The 19,844-nt window shown below is 36.1% G+C and overlaps 1 protein-coding gene across 4 annotated transcripts in view; it reads right to left on the bottom strand.

Moving 5' to 3' along the window:
• The window catches only part of PIK3CB (phosphatidylinositol-4,5-bisphosphate 3-kinase catalytic subunit beta), a 203,152-nt gene that overhangs the window by 89,985 nt on the left and 93,323 nt on the right, over positions 1–19,844 (bottom strand). For all 4 annotated transcript variants that reach the window (XM_072726958.1, XM_072726956.1, XM_072726957.1 and 1 more), the window contains 3 exons: positions 9,336–9,515; positions 6,625–6,795; positions 5,431–5,508 (listed from right to left, as the gene is read on the bottom strand). In XM_072726958.1, coding sequence (XP_072583059.1) covers positions 5,431–5,508; positions 6,625–6,795; positions 9,336–9,515 — 429 coding nt within the window. The remainder of the gene's footprint in view (positions 1–5,430; positions 5,509–6,624; positions 6,796–9,335; positions 9,516–19,844) is intronic.

The raw sequence follows: 19,844 nt of genomic DNA on the forward strand, positions 1-19,844 counted from the left end.
AATCAAATATAGATAGATAGATAGATAGATAGATAGATAGATAGATAGATAGATAGATAGGGGGGAACCCTATGTTTTCTGACTTAGAATTTCCCATGATAGCAGGATTAAGGAGAAGTTTTTATTTTAGAAAAAGCAGTGAGAAAAACTATACTCTGAATTTGTATCGCATGGAATTTTGTCAAAATTGTCCCATTCCATGATTCTTGGACTGAAGCAACTTCAAGCTCTGAAAAGTAAAGAATTTTAAAGCACCACCACGCTTAACACAGTCATGTTTTATTGTCCAACTTGAGTAAACTTCCAAAAAGACCCTTTTACACAAGCCCCAGAACATTTGGAGAACAGGAAAAGGCAGGCTTTATCATGCAAAGAACTTTCCCTTTGCTACAGCAAGGATGTGCCAAAGCTGCACACAGACTGCATTCCTGAATTCAACAATTTCTGTGTTGGGCAAGCCATGAAACTTTTTCCCAACATTATACCTAATTTCCTTCTTGTTCAGTAATAATGGCCAAAATCCACCACTGGCTGCCTTTAGATATTAGACACAAAAAAAGGTCAGTGGCATGAACAGGCTGAAATTCCCACAGTTTCCTGAAAGGTATCACTTTGTAAAGAGACAGATTTATTCTGGTTTTTGGGAGGAGTGTTATGCTACCTTTAAGAATATGTTAGAGACAGTTACATTAAAATGTATTAATTCACAGCACAAATATTTATTTAGTGTTTCAGACACTGATAAGAGAAAAAAAGATTAAGATACTTTCCTTATTTCTTCAGGTAATATATATTTTAACAGTTTAAGGGTGCTGAGACCCATATAAGTAGGCTATGGGGTGTTATGATTTTTGACTAATTAGTGTGCTATCAGATATACATGAACTTGACATTCTGTGGGTTTATCCTACTTGTGGTACATTGAGCTTCTTGAATCTGTTATGTCTTTCACCAACTTTGTAAGCTCCCAATGATAATTTCTTTATATACTTTTTCTGAACTGTACTCTTTTTCTTTCTGGAACTCAGATTACACAAATGTTCAACCTTCTGATATTGTTGCACATGTATCTGAGGCCATAAAGAGTTTTTTCTCCCTCAATCATTTTTCTCTATTTTGTTCAAATTGGAAATTATTTTTATTAATTTTCAAATTCACTGACTCTTACCTTTCTTTTTTTTTTTTTGACTCTTACCTTTCTCATTACACTATTGTGTCCATTCAATGAGTTTTTAAATTATAAGTTACTGTATTCTTCAGTTCTAAATTTTCCATATGGTTTCTATTATATCTTCTATTTCTTGGCAGAAATTTTCTATTTTTCCATCCTTTTCAATTGTGTTTGTCCTTCCTTGGAGAATTTTTATAATAACTGACTTACCACCTATGTCAATCTGAGCACTGACACTTGTTGATTATCATTATCCATACATCTTGAGATTTTCCTGGCTCTTTATATGCCAATTAATTTTAAATTGCATCCTAGACCATTATGACCACTATGTTATAAGACTCTGGGTTTTATTTATTTTTTTTTTTAATTTTTTATTTATTTATGATAGTCACGGGGGGGGGGGGGGGGGGGCGCAGAGACACAGGCAGAGGGAGAAGCAGGCTCCATGCACCGGGAGCCCGACGTGGGATTCGATCCCGGGTCTCCAGGATCGCGCCCTGGGCCAAAGGCAGGCGCCAAACCGCTGCGCCACCCAGGGATCCCTGGGTTTTATTTATAGTCTACGGAGACTGCTGATGTTTTAGGAGAAATGGTTTATGTTCAAACTCCAAGGTGCAATAAGCCCCTTGAAGCTATGGTTCTAATACCAGTTCAGTTTTTAAAATCCTTTAGAGAGCTCTTGGATTTGTCCTCTGTGTGCAGCATACAGTGACCAGACTGAGACCTGGGTGGGAGTATATGCTACAGTTCAGTTCTCAAAGTATGTAGGCAATTAAGAGTCAGATCCACATATGTACAGCTCAGGAATAAACCTATAAGCATAAACAACTTTAAGGAGTTGCTTCCCCAAGCTCCTCTCACTCTTCAATCATCAAGAATTTTTGGGTTGCCTGGGGACCTTTTTGTATCACCCAGCCAGAAAGCTAAAGCTTCATTTACCCACACATCCTGGAACTATGCCAAACAGCAGAAGAACAGAAAAAGAAAAAGTCTGTGAGCATTTGCCCCATTCTCTCTACAACTCCTCTAATCAGAGAAGGTTCAACTCTGCATTTTAGGCCTATCCCTATTATTGTTGCTGCTGCCACAGGACTTCTTAAAAACTGGGGCAAATCAGAACAGAGAAAAGAACAGGAAACAACAGGGAAAAAAGCAGGGAGAGCCTCACTTTTTCTGAGTGTTAGAAGACCCCTTTAACCTTAGAGCTATAACCAGAGGGCTTCTTGAATTCTGTGTGCATTAATGCACACAGATTTGGGACAGCACTGAATTCAGGCTCTTCCTGAATATGAAGATGCATACCTGAAAAGTGAAACAAGACAAGGCTAGGAAAAAACTGATAAGGAAGCAATATGCTCCAAAATTCTAAGCAAACTCACAGGGTTAAGACAATCATGCACCCTATAAGATCTCGGGGACTAAGAATATAATGGATTTCACTCCTGTGATTAGGGGGTATACTATTTGACATAGCTGACTTTGTGGAAGGGAGATTATCTTTCATGGCCTGATGCATTGATGAGCCCTTAAAAAGGGACCAGGCTCAAAAAAAAAAAAAAAAAAAAAAAAAAAAAAGGGACCAGGCTCTTCCTGGCAAGTGTGAGAAGGATTTGATGCTTGAGAAATTCTCCGTTTCTACAGTTAAAAACAGAGAGCCACATAGCCAGGCTTGAAAGATGCCTCTAGTAAGAGAAATCTCTAGTCAATCCCCTACCAAGACCAAGCAAGGAAATGAGAACCTCAGTTCTACAACTTCAAGGAACTAAATTTGAATTCCCTTGGTAGCAAATTCTTCCCCAGAGCCTTCAGGAAAAAATACAACCAAACTAACATCCGGATTTCAACCTTGCAAAAGCATAAGCAGAAAACCCAGCCACACACCATGCCCAGACTTCTGACCAACAGAAAAGTAAGATAATAAATACATATTCAAGATGCTAGGTTTGTGGCAATCTGTTAAACAGCAAAGGAAAACTAACTTAAGGGGCTATCATGAATGTAATGCCAAAAATGTAACAACATAAAACAAATTCTTCAAAGGACAAAAATTATCAAAACTGACACAAAAGAGAGCAGCCCGGGTGGCTCAGCAGTTTAGCGCTGCCTTCAGTCCAGGATGTGATCCTGGAGACCCAGGATGGAGTCCCACATCAATCCTCCATACCTGCATGGAGCCTGCTTTCTCCCTCTGCCTGTGTCTCTGCCTCTCTCTCTCCTTCTCTCTATCTCATGAATAAAGTCTTAAAAAAAAAAAAAAACAACTAGAAAATCTGACTTTCTATATATCCATTAAAGAAATTAAATTCCTAGGGGTGCCTGGGTGGCTCAGTGGGTTAAGTGTCCAACTCTTTTTTTCGGCCCAGGTCATGGGATGGGGGCCCCATCTCAGGCTCTGTGCTCAGAGGGGAGTCTGCTTGAGATTCCTTCTCTCCCTCTGCCCCTTCCCCCCACTTGCTCACTCTCCCTTTCTTTCTCAAATAAATAAATCAAGAAAGAAAGAAAGAAAGAAAGAAAGAAAGAAAGAAAGAAAGAAAATTGAATTTCTAATTAAAAATCTCCCCACAAAGAAAACTCCAGGATCAGATGGCTTGGAGTAAATCTTACCAAACATTTAAGGAAGAAATAATACCAATCCCATATAAGCTTATTCAGAAAAATTGGTAAGAGGAAGACTTCTCAAGTCAATATGTAAGAGGAAAAAATATCAGTAACTTTTTTCTTTAATGGTGTGTGGACTATTTTACCTGTTCTAACAATCATGTTATACTTCCGCAACTCAACAAAAATTAAGAAAAGTTTAAAGAAAAAATAGAATTACCACTAAAACAGAAAACAAAGGCTAACTGACCATAAGCATATTCATTAAAAATTAAATCCTAGCTGAGAATATAAGAGCAAAAAAAAAAGGCCCTGTTTTAATGACAGCTAACCAAAGAATATTTACAGACTATTTATAAAAGCAAGGCACTGGTAATCTTTGGCAAGTTGCTCCTGAATATATCCTCATGCCAGCAAACATCTCAAATTAAGTGAATCTCTTTCCTGGATCACAAAACTATTCACTCACTTTCCTACCAAGCAAAACAGAGGAAAATGCATACTTTACACTTTGAGACAAATGCCTTGTTAAGTCTTTACTTAATTATATGGGGTTATGCAATAAATCTCCATGTGTTAACAACTTGTGGTCCATAATGTAGTCCTCTATTTTCTTCCAGGAAATGGTATTACATTTTCTCTGTGTTCAGCAAGTTTCAAAGAAAAAAAAAAGGCCTGAGAAAGGAGACTGAGTCAAACTCTAAACAAGGCTGACAAAGGTGAATGAAGTTTGCATAGGAACCTGTGGCCTATAGTTTTGGCTTAAATTGTTATTTGCTGAATTCCTGATTTAAGCAAGTTCTTTCGGGCAGCCCCAGTGGTGCAGCGGTTTAGCACTGCCTGCAGCCTGGGGCGTGATCATGGAGACCTGGGATCGAGTCTCACGTCGGGCTCCCTGCATGGAGCCCGCTTCTCCCTCTGCCTGTGTGTCTCTGCCTCTCTCTCTCTCTCTCTCTCTCTCTCTGTGTCTCTATGAATAAATAAATTTTTAAAATCTTAAAAAAAAATAAGCAAGTTCTTTCACATAATATATACGGGGAAAATGTCACTACATCCATTACATCTTCAACTATTCAAAGAATACTTTAAAACAAAAATTCTTGTCTTAACATTAAGTCACCATATTCTATCTATCTTGTGTAAATGACCAATATGGGTAAAACTGAATCTTCAATGTGACATTCATTAGGCATATCAGTGAGTTATTCAAATAATGGAGCAGATAGGGGCACCTGGGTGACTCATTTGGTTGAGTGGCCAACTCTTGGTTTCTTGGGATCCGGCCATGACTGGCTCCATGCTCAGGGCAAGGTCTGCTTCTCTCCCTCTCCCTCTGCCCCTCCCCCTGCGCCTGCACTTATGCGCACGTACACACTCTTTCTCTCTAAAGTGACTAAATAAATCTTTAAAAAATAATAACAGGGACTCCCGGGTGGCTCAGTGGTTGGATGCCTGCCTTCAGCTTGGGTCATGATCCCAGGATCTGGGGTCGAGTCCCGCATCGGGCTCCCTTCATGGAGCCTGCTTCTCTCTCTCTGCCTGTGTCTCTGCCTCTCTCAGTCTGTGTCTCTCATGAATAAATAATAAATAAATAAAAATAAATCATAAATAATAACAATGGAGCAGATAAAAAACCTCAAATCTTAACAAGTACTCACTTTTACACTTTCTTCTGTGTTAAGTTTATTTCCCTTAACCAAGACAATTTGGAAAGGATTGTTATTTTCCCAAACATGCTGCAAAAGAATAAAATAGAGTATTTTAATTAAAGAAATAAATATTATATACTAGCAATGAAATCATCTTATCGGTTCTCATGTCCACTGACAAAATAATGAAAAAATACCTCTGAACTAACAACTGAAAATCCCATATACTAAATTAAGCATCACAATCACTAGCACTTAGTTCTTATGACAAAACACAGGCAGCATTCCAATACTGTCAAGAAATTCACGAAATTAAACACCATCAACTAAAAGTATTAAAGCTTTGTATGAATTAAGAATTGACCATTTAAATTAATATACAGTGAATATCTTAATCATCAAGCAGAGATTAAACATACAACTTGTTGAAACTGAGTAACTATTTAAAAATGTTAACTATTCCAATCAATAAAAAGAAACTTAAGATTTGCTTTATATAAATATAGTACATTCTGGGAAAAAAAATGTTATCTTTGATATATTTAAATTCTATGGCAGCCCAGGTGGCTCAGCGGTTTAGCGCCACCTTTAGTCCAGGGCCTGATCCTGGAGATGTGGGACTGAGTCCCATGTCGGGCTCCCTGCATGGAGCTTGCTTCTCCCTCTGCCTGTGTCTCTGCCTTTCTGTCTCATTCTCTCTCTCTCTCTCTCTCTGTGTCTCACAAATAAATAAATAAAATCTTTAAAAATAAAAAAATAAAAAATAAATAAATTCTAAAAGTATTCAATAAGAAGGTATCAAGTTACACTAAAAATGCTATCATAGCTAAGCTGACAGAAATGAAATACACTAGAAAATCAACTATCTCTACACATCTAATTTTTCTACTAAAATGTCTCAAATTGCTCATGAAGTCAGTGTTTAGATGTTATCTCAAGAAATTTCTAATTTGGTGTTATTTTTCTGTGACACAAAAAGAACACTGAAACCAGAAATAGCATATTTACATTTATATGTAGCTTGAGCTGAGGAAAAAGAATAGTAGCTAGAAAGATAATTACCAATAAATGAAAATGGATTTTTGGCAAATGTACACTGGTTGTCACAGAAGTGAGCAGAGAAAATATGTGAGGCTTAAGCACACAACCTAACAAAAATTAGATGCTTTTTGAGGTTACCAAAGGTTCACATGTGAAACTTACAGAAATAATTCGCATTTTCTTTGGGGGTAAAGGAAGAGGAAGGTTTGATGCATTTCGATTTATGGCAGCCTCTATGGCAATCATTTCCTGTTCATACATCTTCTTAATCTTGCAACATTCCACAAGCATAAAATGGGGCAAAGTCCTGTTCATTACACAGTTCCGGATATACTACAGTGGCAAGAGAGAATAAAGTAAAGACTTCCAAGCAAATACTTAAATTGACAGAAGAATAAAATTCAGATGAACACCCACCACTATGCCAATATACTATGAAAATATATCTTAACAACTCCAAGTAAAAAATATAAGAAATTAAAATCACAACATAAAATTGCTACCATTAATTGAATGTCTAAGACCTAAGAACCAGCTGCTTTTTATATTTGTACCTAATTTTCCTAACAACCCTGTAAAAGTTTAATAGATGAAAGAATTAAAAGTCAGAAGAGCTAAATTACATACCTGGCATCTTATAACTGGCATTTTAAATCTACTTGTACTTTTTTTTTTCCTAAACCTTTAAAAAATATGTACCTCAGTCTAGATGTTTTGTCTTCTCTTTGCACTTAGTATCTGACATTTTGATCAATCGGCTTACCTCTCTAGGGGTGGGACTTGAGTGGCAAAGACTGTGATATCACAGTGCAAACTTTGACCAATCAGTCAGTAAAACTGAACATGCAGTACACATGTGCCATTTCTTTACATTCTGAAGTAGTCATCTTAGACTTTCCCATGGATCCCTGAAGCAGACCTGGTCTCTTTACAGCAAAGGGCTCTAGACAACCATTACCATCTCCCTTACAAAAACATATTGCCCATCTTAGCCTGATGCTCTGTTTTATTTCCATGAGACCAGGATGACTTTCCAAAGGCATATAAGAAAAGGGGTGGTTATTCACATTACCAGGGATGCCCAACAAATCTGAATAGAAAGAAACCTAAGACATTCCTCAGAAGAATATAAATTTCCTACACAGATTCAGTGTATTATATTCAATTCAGAACCATAAAATACCTTTTTTTTTTTAAAAAAAGATTTTATTTATTCATGAGAGACACAGGCAGAGGGAAGAGCAGGCTCCATGCAGGAAGCCCGATGTGGGACTCGATCCTGGGACCCCAGGATCACGCCCTGGGCCAAAGGCAGACACTCAACTGCTGAGCCACCAGGAATCCCCACAAAATACTTTATTAAATTAAAAAAAAATTCCAGAATGGTCTGTAAGTGGGAGTTACATATTATGATAAATATATTCAATCAAAAATTTTCCACTACGAAATATGTGTCATTCCACTTCCTTCACATTCCTTTGCCTATATGGTATTATTTCCTCTCTCATGACCTTGTACAAAACTGTATATAAGTCTTTATATTTCTTTATAATAAAAATCCTAGAAAACAAAACAAAAACAAACAAAAAAAAATTCCTAGTTTTGGCAAAATAATATACCCTCCACTAATTAAGGTTAAAACAAAAGTGTTAAGAAGCAGGAGGCTACTTAAAAGATAGCAGAACATAGAGGGTAGAAGCCAGCACTCCTTTACGACCACCAAGTACTTTTCCTCTTCCTTCTTCCTCTCATGGGCTACATACAGTTCAAGCACTTATTGTCAAAATGCCATAGCTCCCAAAGCTGTGCAGAGCAGTTACAATTGCTGCTAGACTTTTTTCCTAGTAAACCACAAAAATTAAAGGCCACACTAAAAATCTGAAAAGGTAAAAAAATCTGCAATTAGCTGTAAATAAAGCACAGCTCCTTATATTCAAACATCACTTAATATTTGGAATATCTCTATCTCTCTTGCTTAAAACAATAAAAATCCACAAGTAGGAGTAATAACATATTTTTCTAAAATCCCGTTAGTATTTTCTTCTATCTTTGCATTTAGCCTTTATTCTTTATGTAATGACCATTTTTTGGTCTCTAAATATAATTTCAACAAAAATATCTTCAAGTTCCTTGAAAGCAAAGCCAGGATCCTAGCGTATAAATAGCATACCTCATGGTATTTAAATTCCACTCCAGTTTACTCCAAAAACAATATGAGGCACTATCCTCAAGGAACGCATGATTTCATGGAAAAAGGTATGTCGTCTAAGATGAAGGAAAGCTTTTGAATATGGTCAGACCTAATTCTTACAAAATTCCTACCATATACGGAAGTAAGAGACAACAGAGGGAAGGGCAATTACACATATAAATGTTAGACTGAAACTGAAAAGTTTTATAATTCACAATGAAAATTTATAAGACTTTGTTAACTGATAAGCACAAGTTTTAATACAATTCTATTAGTGACCATTTAATTAAAAAAACCTTGTATTTTACTTCCCCCAGAATATTTCCTACCTAATTATTATGTTTACACAATAAAATAGTAGGCAGCTATAGCTTATTTTATTCAGAATTCATAGTGCCACAGGAAATGATGATATAACACTGAAACAATCAAAAAAGCAGAAAGGAACCATTTAGATACACACATTAAACATATAATCAATATGCCAAAAATATACAAAACTACAAGTAAACCAACCAAGTATGCCAAAATTTTAAGAATGGTTATCTCACAGGGAGGTAGGATCATGAATTTTCTGTAGGTTCTAAATACTTGACTATGACAATACATTTTTATAAGAAATGTAAATTCTTAAATACATACACACACACATCTCTGGTAAATTGACAGTTAATACACATACCTGGAATTGAATTAGTGGGTGATCACCAAATACATATTCTACTCTCCCACTGACTTGCAACACATAATCATTGGGGCTAACTTCATCTTCTTTCCCATGAATAGTTAAACGTTTTTGGATTGCCAGTTCATTTATTTTGATAGGATTCATATTAGGAGATATTTGAAAGCTAAACACGTCCTAAAAAGGGAGGTAAAAAAAAGGAGCAATTTTATATTTGTGCTGAAAAACCTCACTTTTTACATGTATACTTATTACTACATCATATATATATATATATACACATACATAATACGTACATATATATAAAGTATGTTATATATGCATATCCTTTACATTTAACATTTCAGTACATTTTCCTATTTTCTAAATATAATGTGTCCATGATAAATTTGTTAAGATTTCTGATCATTTCCAAGTTATCTTACACTATACAAAGTGCCACAGATTCCACAGTTAAGATTAATATTTAACTAAAGCATATATTTAACTAAAATTTACCATCAGAGTTTATCAAATGTATTTCTCAGGGACTATCTTTATTTTCTAAAATATCTTTCTCTGAAAAAGGTACCAAAAAACCTGCGGTGTTCAAATCATTTTATAAGAATTTTATATTGTCACTATTAAGAAGAGACATATACTTTATACTAATTAAACTATAAATGAACAATTTAGTCCAATTTTATAAACATGTAAAGAAAAACAAGAAGCTTTAATTAATGAAGATATAGATAGAACAGAGTATTATCAAATCTGCTCACCATAAATCCAAAAAGTACAGATGTTAAAGATTATTTAATAACATCTGAAACATCTCAGTCCAGCAAAATAATTTCCCACCATATGATCACATACCAAGGATTTAAGAAAATTCACTGTCTCCTAAAGCAGTCAACTGCTACTCTGGACAAGTGATCGTTAGAAAACTCTGTGTACTGACCAGAGATTGATTCTGCAATATTTCCACCAAGTGAAGTCACTTCCCTTTTCTACAAGGTACTTCAAATTCCAAATTTTTAAACCTAAATTTACTGGGTGTTCCAATCTATTTTCTCTAGTATATTTACTCTTTCCTCCTAATTTCCTGTGTGAGTTGATGCTATATGCATCAAACCATATGAGCCAGGATCCAAAGAGTCATTTGAAAAGTCACATGACTCCACTTTCCTCCCCTCACTTCCCAAAAAGATAGCAATGATCTTATGTCCTTGGGTTGCCAACTGTAACCTCTTCTCCATCTCCACTAACACTCTTCTACTTCAGCAATTCTTCATCTTTCTCCTAAAGAGCAATATAGCGTCTTAATTTCCTTGCACTATCCACCTCAAAACCTTCATCTACCTTAGAAAGTAATCTACCTTTAAAAAGAGAGTCACAAAAAAAATAAATAAATAAATAAATAAAAAATAAAAAATAATAATAAAAAATAAAAATAAAAAGAGAGTCACAAAGAGATGATACTTTTTTAACATAATACAAATGGTCATAACTATCTAAAGCCCTGCTACTCAAGTAAAACTCTTTAAAAATGGAAATATTCTATTCTGTGCTGTCCAATACAATAGCACGTAGCCACAAATGGTTGAGAAACCTGATATGTGGCTAGTGTGAATAACTGAATTTTAATTTTTCTTAATTTAAATTTAAATGTACATATGTGGCTAGTGGCCACTGTATTTAAAGAGCACAGATGTGAATAGTAAGACCTAAGCTCCTTAAACATCATAAAATTATTCTAAGAGTCCCATTTACTATTTCATAAACTTTTAAGAAATACAAAACTCGAGGACACTTTTAGTATCAGATAGTAAGAACCTAAAGAAAAGACCAGAAATCAGAACTGGACTTGAAAAACTCAGATATTAGAAATAATGCTCAGAAAAAAAAAAAAAAGAAAACTAGTATAGTTAATGTGTTTTAAGAATTAAAAGCGGGATCCCTGAGTGGCTCAGGGGTTTAGTGCCCTGCCTTTGGCCCAGGGCGTGATCCTGGAGTGACGGGATCGAGTTCTGCATCCGGCTCCCTGCATGGAGTCTGCTTCTCCCTGCATGGAATCTGTGTCTCTGCCTCTCTGTGTCTCTCATGAATAATTAAATAAAATCTTTAAGAAAAAAACATGAAAATGAATAAAGAGCAAATATATCTGAAGAAGAATCAAAGAGAATGCCAAGAAATAAAACATATTAAGTGAAATTTAAAACTCAATGAAAAGGAACATGACAAATCTCAAAAGTTTTTTTTTAAATTTGACAATATCGAGTGTTAGCAAAGATGTGAAGAAACTAAAATCTCAATATATTTCTGGTAGGAATGTAAATTTGAAAAACTGTCTGGGGGTGCCTGGGTGGTGTAGTTGGTTAAGCAACTGACTCCTGGTTTCAGCTCAGGTCGGGATTTCAAGGTAATGAGATCAAGCCCCATGTTGAGTCCCTGCCCTACGCCAGTGTCTGCTTGGGATTCCTCCTCTCTCCCTTTGCCCCTCTGGTTCTTGCAAGCATTCTCTCATTCTCTCTCTCTCTCCCCTTCTCTCAAAACAAATAATTAAATCTTAAAAAAAAAAAAGAAAAAGAAAAACTATTTGGTGGTATCTAAAAACTGATTACACACACACACACACACCCATGACTCACCAATTCTGTTTCTAGATATATATCCAACAGAAATACATAAATTGACATTTCATACAAAGCAATGTTAAACTTAATATGTTCTGTGTGTATACACGTGTATAACACGATAATTAAGAAAATTTGAACACTGACTAGAATGAGGGTAAAAAGCAAGTAAAATAAAACTACCAAAACAAAGGATAAAAGAAATAAGCCACACGGAGGAAGAACACATTCCCAACACATATGAATGACAAAAATTACTACCGCCAAATACCAAAATCTTATCCAAATCAGTAAGACACAATTTTAAAATAGACAAAAAGAAAATACAACAGGAATATGAATGTTTTATAAATATGTGAAAAGACATTCCTCATCATCAGTTCTGAGAGAGATGCCACTGAGACAATGGATATACAGTTGACACCTGAGCAACATGGATTTGAACTGTGTAGGTCCACTTTACACGGATTTTTTTATAAATACAGTATAAAACTGTAAATGTGTTTTTCTTATGATTTGAATAACATTTTCTTCCCTTTAGCTTACTTTGTTATAAAAACACAGTACACAATACCTAAAACAAATACGTGTTAATCAACTATCTATATTAACAGTAATCCTTTCAGTCAACAGGAAGCTATTAGCTGGTAAGTTTTGTAGGGGTCAAAGATATACGTGGATTTTTTAGTACAGAGGGGTTGGCATCCATAACCTTCTCATTGTTCAAGTGTACATTCATATAATGGAACTGTATATAGTACCAAGAGCTCGAAACTTTAAGACCAATGGTAATCCTGGGGCACCTGGGTGGCTTAGCCGGTTAAGTGTCTGCCTTCAACTCAGATCATGATCTCAGGATCCTGGGATTGAGCCCCACATCAGGATCCCTGCACAGTGGGGAGTCTGGGGAGCCTGTTTCTCTCTCTCTCTCTCTCTCTCTCTCTCTCTCTGCTACCCCTTGCTTGTGCTCACTTGCTTGCTCTCTCTCAAATAAAATCTTTTTAAAAAATTAAAAACTATTACATTCATGTCTTCTAAAGTACTCCTACTGCGTCTCATCATTCATGTTAATTTTCTTCAATAAACTGCTAATTGGGTTGACGTAGTCAGAACTCAACTGGTTTTTCCTATATTAAGCAATTTTCCATCATCTCCTTTAAATACTTCACAAAATACTGTATCTTTAAAAGACTTGTCATTTTACTGAAGAGTTGACTTGCATTGTATTGCTCAATGCTTACAAACAGTTGTACATGGGAACGCCCTGGCTCAGCAGTTGAGTGTTTGCCTTTGGCTCAGGGCGTGATCCTGGTCCCAGGATCGAGTCCCGTGTCGGGTTCCCTGCAAGGAGCCTGCTTCTCCCTGCCTGTGTCTCTGCCTCTCTCTGTGTGTCTCTTATGAATGAATAAATAAAATCTTTAAAAAAAAAAGCTGTACATGAGAGACTACCTAACAAAGACAATGGGCAGAGCAGCCCCAGTGGCGCAGCAGTTTAGCGCCACCTGCAGCCCAGGGCATGATGCTGGAGACCCTGGATAGATTCCCACATCAGGCTCCCTGCATGAAGCCTGCTTCTCCCTCTGCCTGTGTCTCTGCCTCTCTCTCTCTCTGCATCTCTATGAATAAATAAATAAAATCTTAAAAAAAAAAAAAAAAGACAATGGGCATATGGATGGGATAGATACTTCTGTTTAGCAGGAAGGAACAGAGTTCATTTGTGACTACTTCTATGTGTTGACAACTGTGATTATTCAGATAACGTCTACACAGGTGAAGAAATACTCTTCATAGTTTTACTTTATGTACTTCATTTTTTGTCATATTTTTGCCCATACCTCTGATATATTCTCTGAAATTCCCCAAAAGTATAGTCTCTACCTCCTTCTACCCTTTCCACAACCTGCCCTGTTCCCCTAACACACAGGAAACTATTTCAAATGCCATATGCTTCCCTCCCTTAATTGACAGAATAATTTCATATAACTTATGCTGGCTGAGGTTTTAAAAAAACACAGGTTTGAAAGTGATGCTCCAGTTTATTGGTATCCTTAAAAATTATGACTCTCAGAATTAAAAATAATGCCTCTGTGGTCTAGCTGCTGGGACTAATGTTCTTGAAAACTGAACCATGTTAGTTCTCTGATTATATTTACCTTGCCTCTTAAAAGCCCTGCTCTATACCGAATGATACTGATGATGTGGTCATCAAAAATTTCACATTTTTCACAGAAATTACTGTCTCTATTTTAACAACCCTGTAAAACCATTTTTTAACCTATATGAATACTTTGTTACATTTCATCTCATGTTTAATGTTCCTACATACTGCTTCCTAATGTTGGTTATTAGCAGTAATGATGAAATGGCAAAGCGAATATTTTATAAAAGTCAGAGGAACAAAAAAAAAATCCATGTATGAATGATCAATATGTTAATGATCCTTTATTCTGGTATTACCACTCTTTTTTTTTGTTGTTGGTGAAATATTTATTCACTTATGAAATGATACTGGTAATAAGTTATGAATTGGGGGGTTTATCTTTATTTATTTATTTTTAAAGATTTTATTTTTAAGTAATTTCTATACCCAATGTGGGGATCACACTCACAACCCTGAGATCAGGAGTTGCACACTCTACCAACTGAGCCAGCCAGGCACCAATTTTTTTTTTTTTTTAAATGGTCTTACTTGCCTAAACAACGAACGATAAACTCTATGTAGCTTTCCAAATTTCTTTAATAATTTATTAATTTTACTAGTCTATACAATACAGAACTAGAAACTTTATTTATTCCTCAGGGAAATGGAAATGTTCAGCTAAAAGAAAAGACTAAGGAGAGTTATGATAGCTATATCTCAACTACCTGAATACTGGGCATGTATAATTAAGGGAAGACTCATCGGATACTTATTCAAAACAAGAAAGTACAACCACATGGGCAGAAGTCATAAAAGGCTAATTTGAATTTTTAAGTATCTCCTATCAAAATTTAAATATGTGCTTGTTCAAAGTGAAAACATGCTACTTAATAAGGTCATGTTGCTCCCCTTAGTACTGAATGCATTTGGTCAAAGACACTACACTATATAAGGGATGGTGAAAAGATTTACTATATAATATAAAGAGTCTAACTAGATGATATTCAAACTACTTTCAGCATTAAAGTCTATAACTGTTGGAGGGGAAGATGGCAGCAGAATAGGAAGAGAAGAGGATCTACTGGTCCCATGAATACAACAGATAATTATCAAACCCTCCTAAATACCCCAGAAATGAATCTGAAGACTGGTAGAACTCCACAACTAACAGTAGAGAAGAAGCCACACAGAAGAAGGTAGGAAGTGCAGAGACAAGGCTTAGAAGAGAAAAAGATCAGGACACCTGGGTGGCTCAGCGGCTGAGCATCTGCCTTCAGCAAAGGATGTGATCCCAGGATCCAGGATCAAGTCCCACATCGGGCTCCCCCCACGCCGCATGGAGCTTGCTTCTCCCTCTGCCTGTGTCTCTGCCTCTCTCTCTCTCTCTGCATGTCTCTCATGAATAAATAAATAAAATATTAAAAAAAAAAAAAAACAAGAAGAAGAAGAGAAAAAGATCATGACCTGTGCAGTACAGAGGGAGCTGCTGTACCACTGAAAAGCAAAAGACAAATTATCACACAGAAGAGCCCATGGGGAAAAGGAATCCAGTGGGGCTTAACGTCTGGAATTCTAAAGGTCAGTGGGCTTGGCTTGGTGAGAATCCAGAGGCATTGGGGGCTACTCCTGGAGACAAAGTGGAACAAACAGACCACAGAAATACAGCATGGAAACCAAGATCTTTGGAGTGCCTATGGTGTACAGCAAGGGAGCTATTTGCTAAACTCAGGGTAGGAGTTCCAGAGAGGCAACCTCCATAGAGAGACCCCACAGGTTAAAAAAGGAACGGCCAGGCACAGAATCATTTCCCCAAATTTCCACATAAACACAGAGCCACCTGAGGGAACAAAGCACAGCACTGGCACTCACATATGACTTGCTTAAGCCAAGCCCTGCTCCCCATACTCTAATGATTCACCCTTCCCAGTCGTGCTCACCTCAGTCCCACCATAGCAGGCCTCCTCATCCAGAGGACCAGCCAAAACCCCTGACAGCATCATGTCTCCTGACCCAAGAGTTTTGTGAGCCCTTGGTTCTGGTGGCAATAGCAACAGATCTTATTTCATAAGCAGACCAGAGCACATCTAGTTAAAATGCACCACATTTGGGCCAGGTACCAAACACTACTCACAACAAGCAAAGAGAGTCTCTGTAGACTATTGATCTGAAGAATAAAGTGGCCAGGACATGATAGTAGAGCACACGCAGCACACAAGAGAAATGCTACTGGAAGCACCAGGCCCTGGGGAACAGGGAACACTATACTGCAGAGCACTACAGGACATTTTCCATATAAGGCCATTATTCTCAAGAACAGAAGATGTAGCTGACTCTCAACACACAGAGAAACAGGCACAGAGGCTCAGACAAACTATGAAGACAAAGGAATTTGTCCCAAATGAAAGAACAGGACAAGGCCATGGCCAGACATACAAGCAAAACAGATTTAAGTAACATGCTTAATGGAGAATTTAAGGTAATGATCATAAAGATACTAACTAGACTTTAAAAAGAGTGGAGGATATCAGTGAGAACATTAATATAGAGAATAAGAAAAATGGAGCAGAGATAAAGGGCTCAAAAAAAAAAAAGAAAATGAAAAACATGTTTGATGGAATGAACAGTAGGCTGGAAAAAACAGAGGAATGAATTAATGACCTAGAAGACAGAGTACTGGAAAGTAACCAAGATGAACAAGATAGACAACGTTATTATACAAAATAAGAATAGACTTAGGGAACACAGTAATTCCATCAAAAATAATAACATTCCCATTATAGGAGTTCCAGAGGAAGACAGAGAAAAAGGGCAGAGAATTTATTTGAAGAAATAATATCTGAAAACTTCCCTAATTTGGGGAAGGGAACATATCTAGATTGAAGAGACACAGAGAACCCCCAACATGGTCAACAAAATCAGATCCACATAGAAATATGTCGTAATTAAAATGGCAAAATATAGAGATTAAAAAAAATTAAGAACAGTAAGACAAAAGAAGACAGTTACATACAAAAGAAACCCCCTAAAAAAAAAAAAAAAAAAGAAACCCACTAAGGTTATGAGTGGATTTTTTCAGCAGAAATTTTACAAGCCAAAAGGAGTGGAATGATACACTAAAAGTGCTGATTGCAAAAAAACTTTTTTTTGTGGTTTTTTAAAATTTTATTTATGATAGTCACAGAGAGAGAGAGAGAGAGAGAGAGAGAGAGAGGCAGAGACACAGGCAGAGGGAGAAGCAGGCTCCATGCATCGGGAGCCTGACGTGGGATTCGATCCCGGGTCTCCAGGATTGCGCCCTGGGCCAAAGGCAGGCGCCAAACCACTGCGCCACCCAGGGATCCCCTACAAAAAAACTTTCACTCAAGAATACTCTATCTAACAAGGCTATCACTCAGAATACAAAGAAAGATAATGAGTTTCTCAAAGAAAAACTGAAGGGGTTCATGACCACTAAACTAGCAAGGCAAGAAATATTAAACAGAAAACTCAATAAAAAGAAAAGATCAAAAGTGAAAGTATGAAGGAAGGAAACGCAAAAACAGTAATGAATATTTTTATAAAGTATCAATCAAGGAACTCATAAAAGGATATAAAACATGACAACCTAAAATGTGGGAAGGAGAGTAAAGGATGTGTTCAACTCTATACGACCATCAACTTAATATAGACTGCTAAATGCAAAGAGGTTACATACAAACCTAACAGTAACACAAATCAAAAATCATTAATAAATATGCAAAGAATAAAGAGAAAGAAATCCAAATGTATTACGAAGCAAAATCAGCAAACCATGAAAGAAAGAAAGGATCAGAGAAAATCTTTATTAACAGCCACAAAGCAGGTAATAATATGGCAATAAATACATATATACCAACAATTACAATGAATGTAAATGAACTAAACACTCTAATCAAAACACTCAGGGTGAAAGAGTGGATTAAAAAACAAGAATCCCCTATATACTGCTAAAAGAGACTCATTTTAAACCTAAAGAAACCTGTGGAGGGAGAGAGAGAAACCAAGAGAGGAAATCTTAACTACAGAGAACAAACTGATGGTTACCAGAGGGGAGGTGGATAGGAATATGGGTGAAATAGGTGATGGGGATTGAGTAGTACACTCACTTGTCATGGTGATCACTAGGTGATTAAAATTAAAAAAAAAAAAAAAAAAAAAAACTAAAAATAAATAAATAAAAGAAATTGGAAAAATTCTATGAATGCTTGGAATTCAGTAAGATTTCACAATATCTCCATTTTTTTCTAATTTCAAAACATCTATTTTCACATATACTTTGTTACAATGATGATTACATTAAAATGTGTATCTAGTAGAGATCTGCCCCATATGTAATGAAATGCAGACTGACCTAAATGGGCAAAATGCCTTCAGCCAAGTTGAATTCTAGTCCCCTCTCAATGGTAAAATTCCCCATTCTAGTTCTTCCAACACTGCAGAATTCCCTAAATAGTATTGTAACTTGATCTTGAGACTTTAAAATATCCAAATCTTGGTTTAAACTGGAGTTTAGTTGAAACATATCTCAGGTGAGAGCAACAAAAGAAAAAAAAATTTTTTAACCTAGATAAATCTTCTCTGCAAAATGCCAGAAAGCCAGCTCCTCCTTTCCTTCTTTTGCATTGGTTCCTACAAATATTTAGAAACATATTGTTGGAAAGGAAGCAGAACTGAATAAAACAGAAACACCTAGATAAAATCTGTCTCTACCATGGATCAGCTCTAAGTCCTGACATTTAAAAAAAAAAAAAAAAAAAAAAAAAAACTACCCACTCCCCAAAAAAACCTCTTCCTTTCATTTTTGTCACTATAAACTGGTAATAATAACGTTTTATAAAGTTGTTTTTTTAAAGTGGGAAATATATAAAAAATATCTTTCATAGTTCTAGGCATGGTAAAGTGCTCAATAGAGAATTGCTACTGAAAAGATTTATGTCATTGTTATCAAAGTCACTGTTATCAAAACAACACAAAATATCCTTGAACTCCAACCTGAATTCTAAGGACCCATCCCAGATCATAAAATGACCACAGTAGACAGAAAGGCAGTATCACAATCTGGTTTGCATAATAACTGTGACCGTTCAGATATGGATTAACTGTGTATACACTCCATTATAATGTTCCATATTACCACTTAACTACATATTCAAAGAATGCAAATAAGAATATGGGGAAAAAAGAGATCATTTGACCAAATCTTTAATTTTATAGACAAGAGAAAAATCAAATGAGAAAATAAAACATCTACACTAAAGAACATTTTCTAGCCTGGCAATCTTTTTCTGTAAAGAACAAGGCTTTGTTGACAACCTATGAGTCTCTGTCACATATTCTTTCTTTTTCTTTCTCTCTCTCTCACTTTCTTTTAAACATCTCTTAAAACCCTCAGTTTTTTCACATCCCTTTAAAATATAAAAACTAGAATGACGCCTGGGTGGCTGAGCGGTTTAGTGTCCGCCTTCAGCTCAGGGCGTGATCCTGGAGTCCTGGAATCAAGTCCCACATCAGGCTCCCTGCATGGACCCTGCTTCTCCCTCCTCTGCCTGTGTCTGCCTCTCTTTCTCTGTGTCTCTCATGAATAAAATAAACAAAATCTTTAAAAAAAATAAATAAATAACACATTATGTTAATTGATTTTAAATAAAATTTTTAAAATGGAGTTAAATGAAACTGATTTCTAAATAAATAAATAAAATAGAAAAACCATTCAAAAACTGGTTTTCTAACCTC

Source organism: Vulpes vulpes, chromosome 11, assembly GCF_048418805.1.
Source record: "Vulpes vulpes isolate BD-2025 chromosome 11, VulVul3, whole genome shotgun sequence".
Classification (NCBI taxonomy): domain Eukaryota; kingdom Metazoa; phylum Chordata; class Mammalia; order Carnivora; family Canidae; genus Vulpes; species Vulpes vulpes.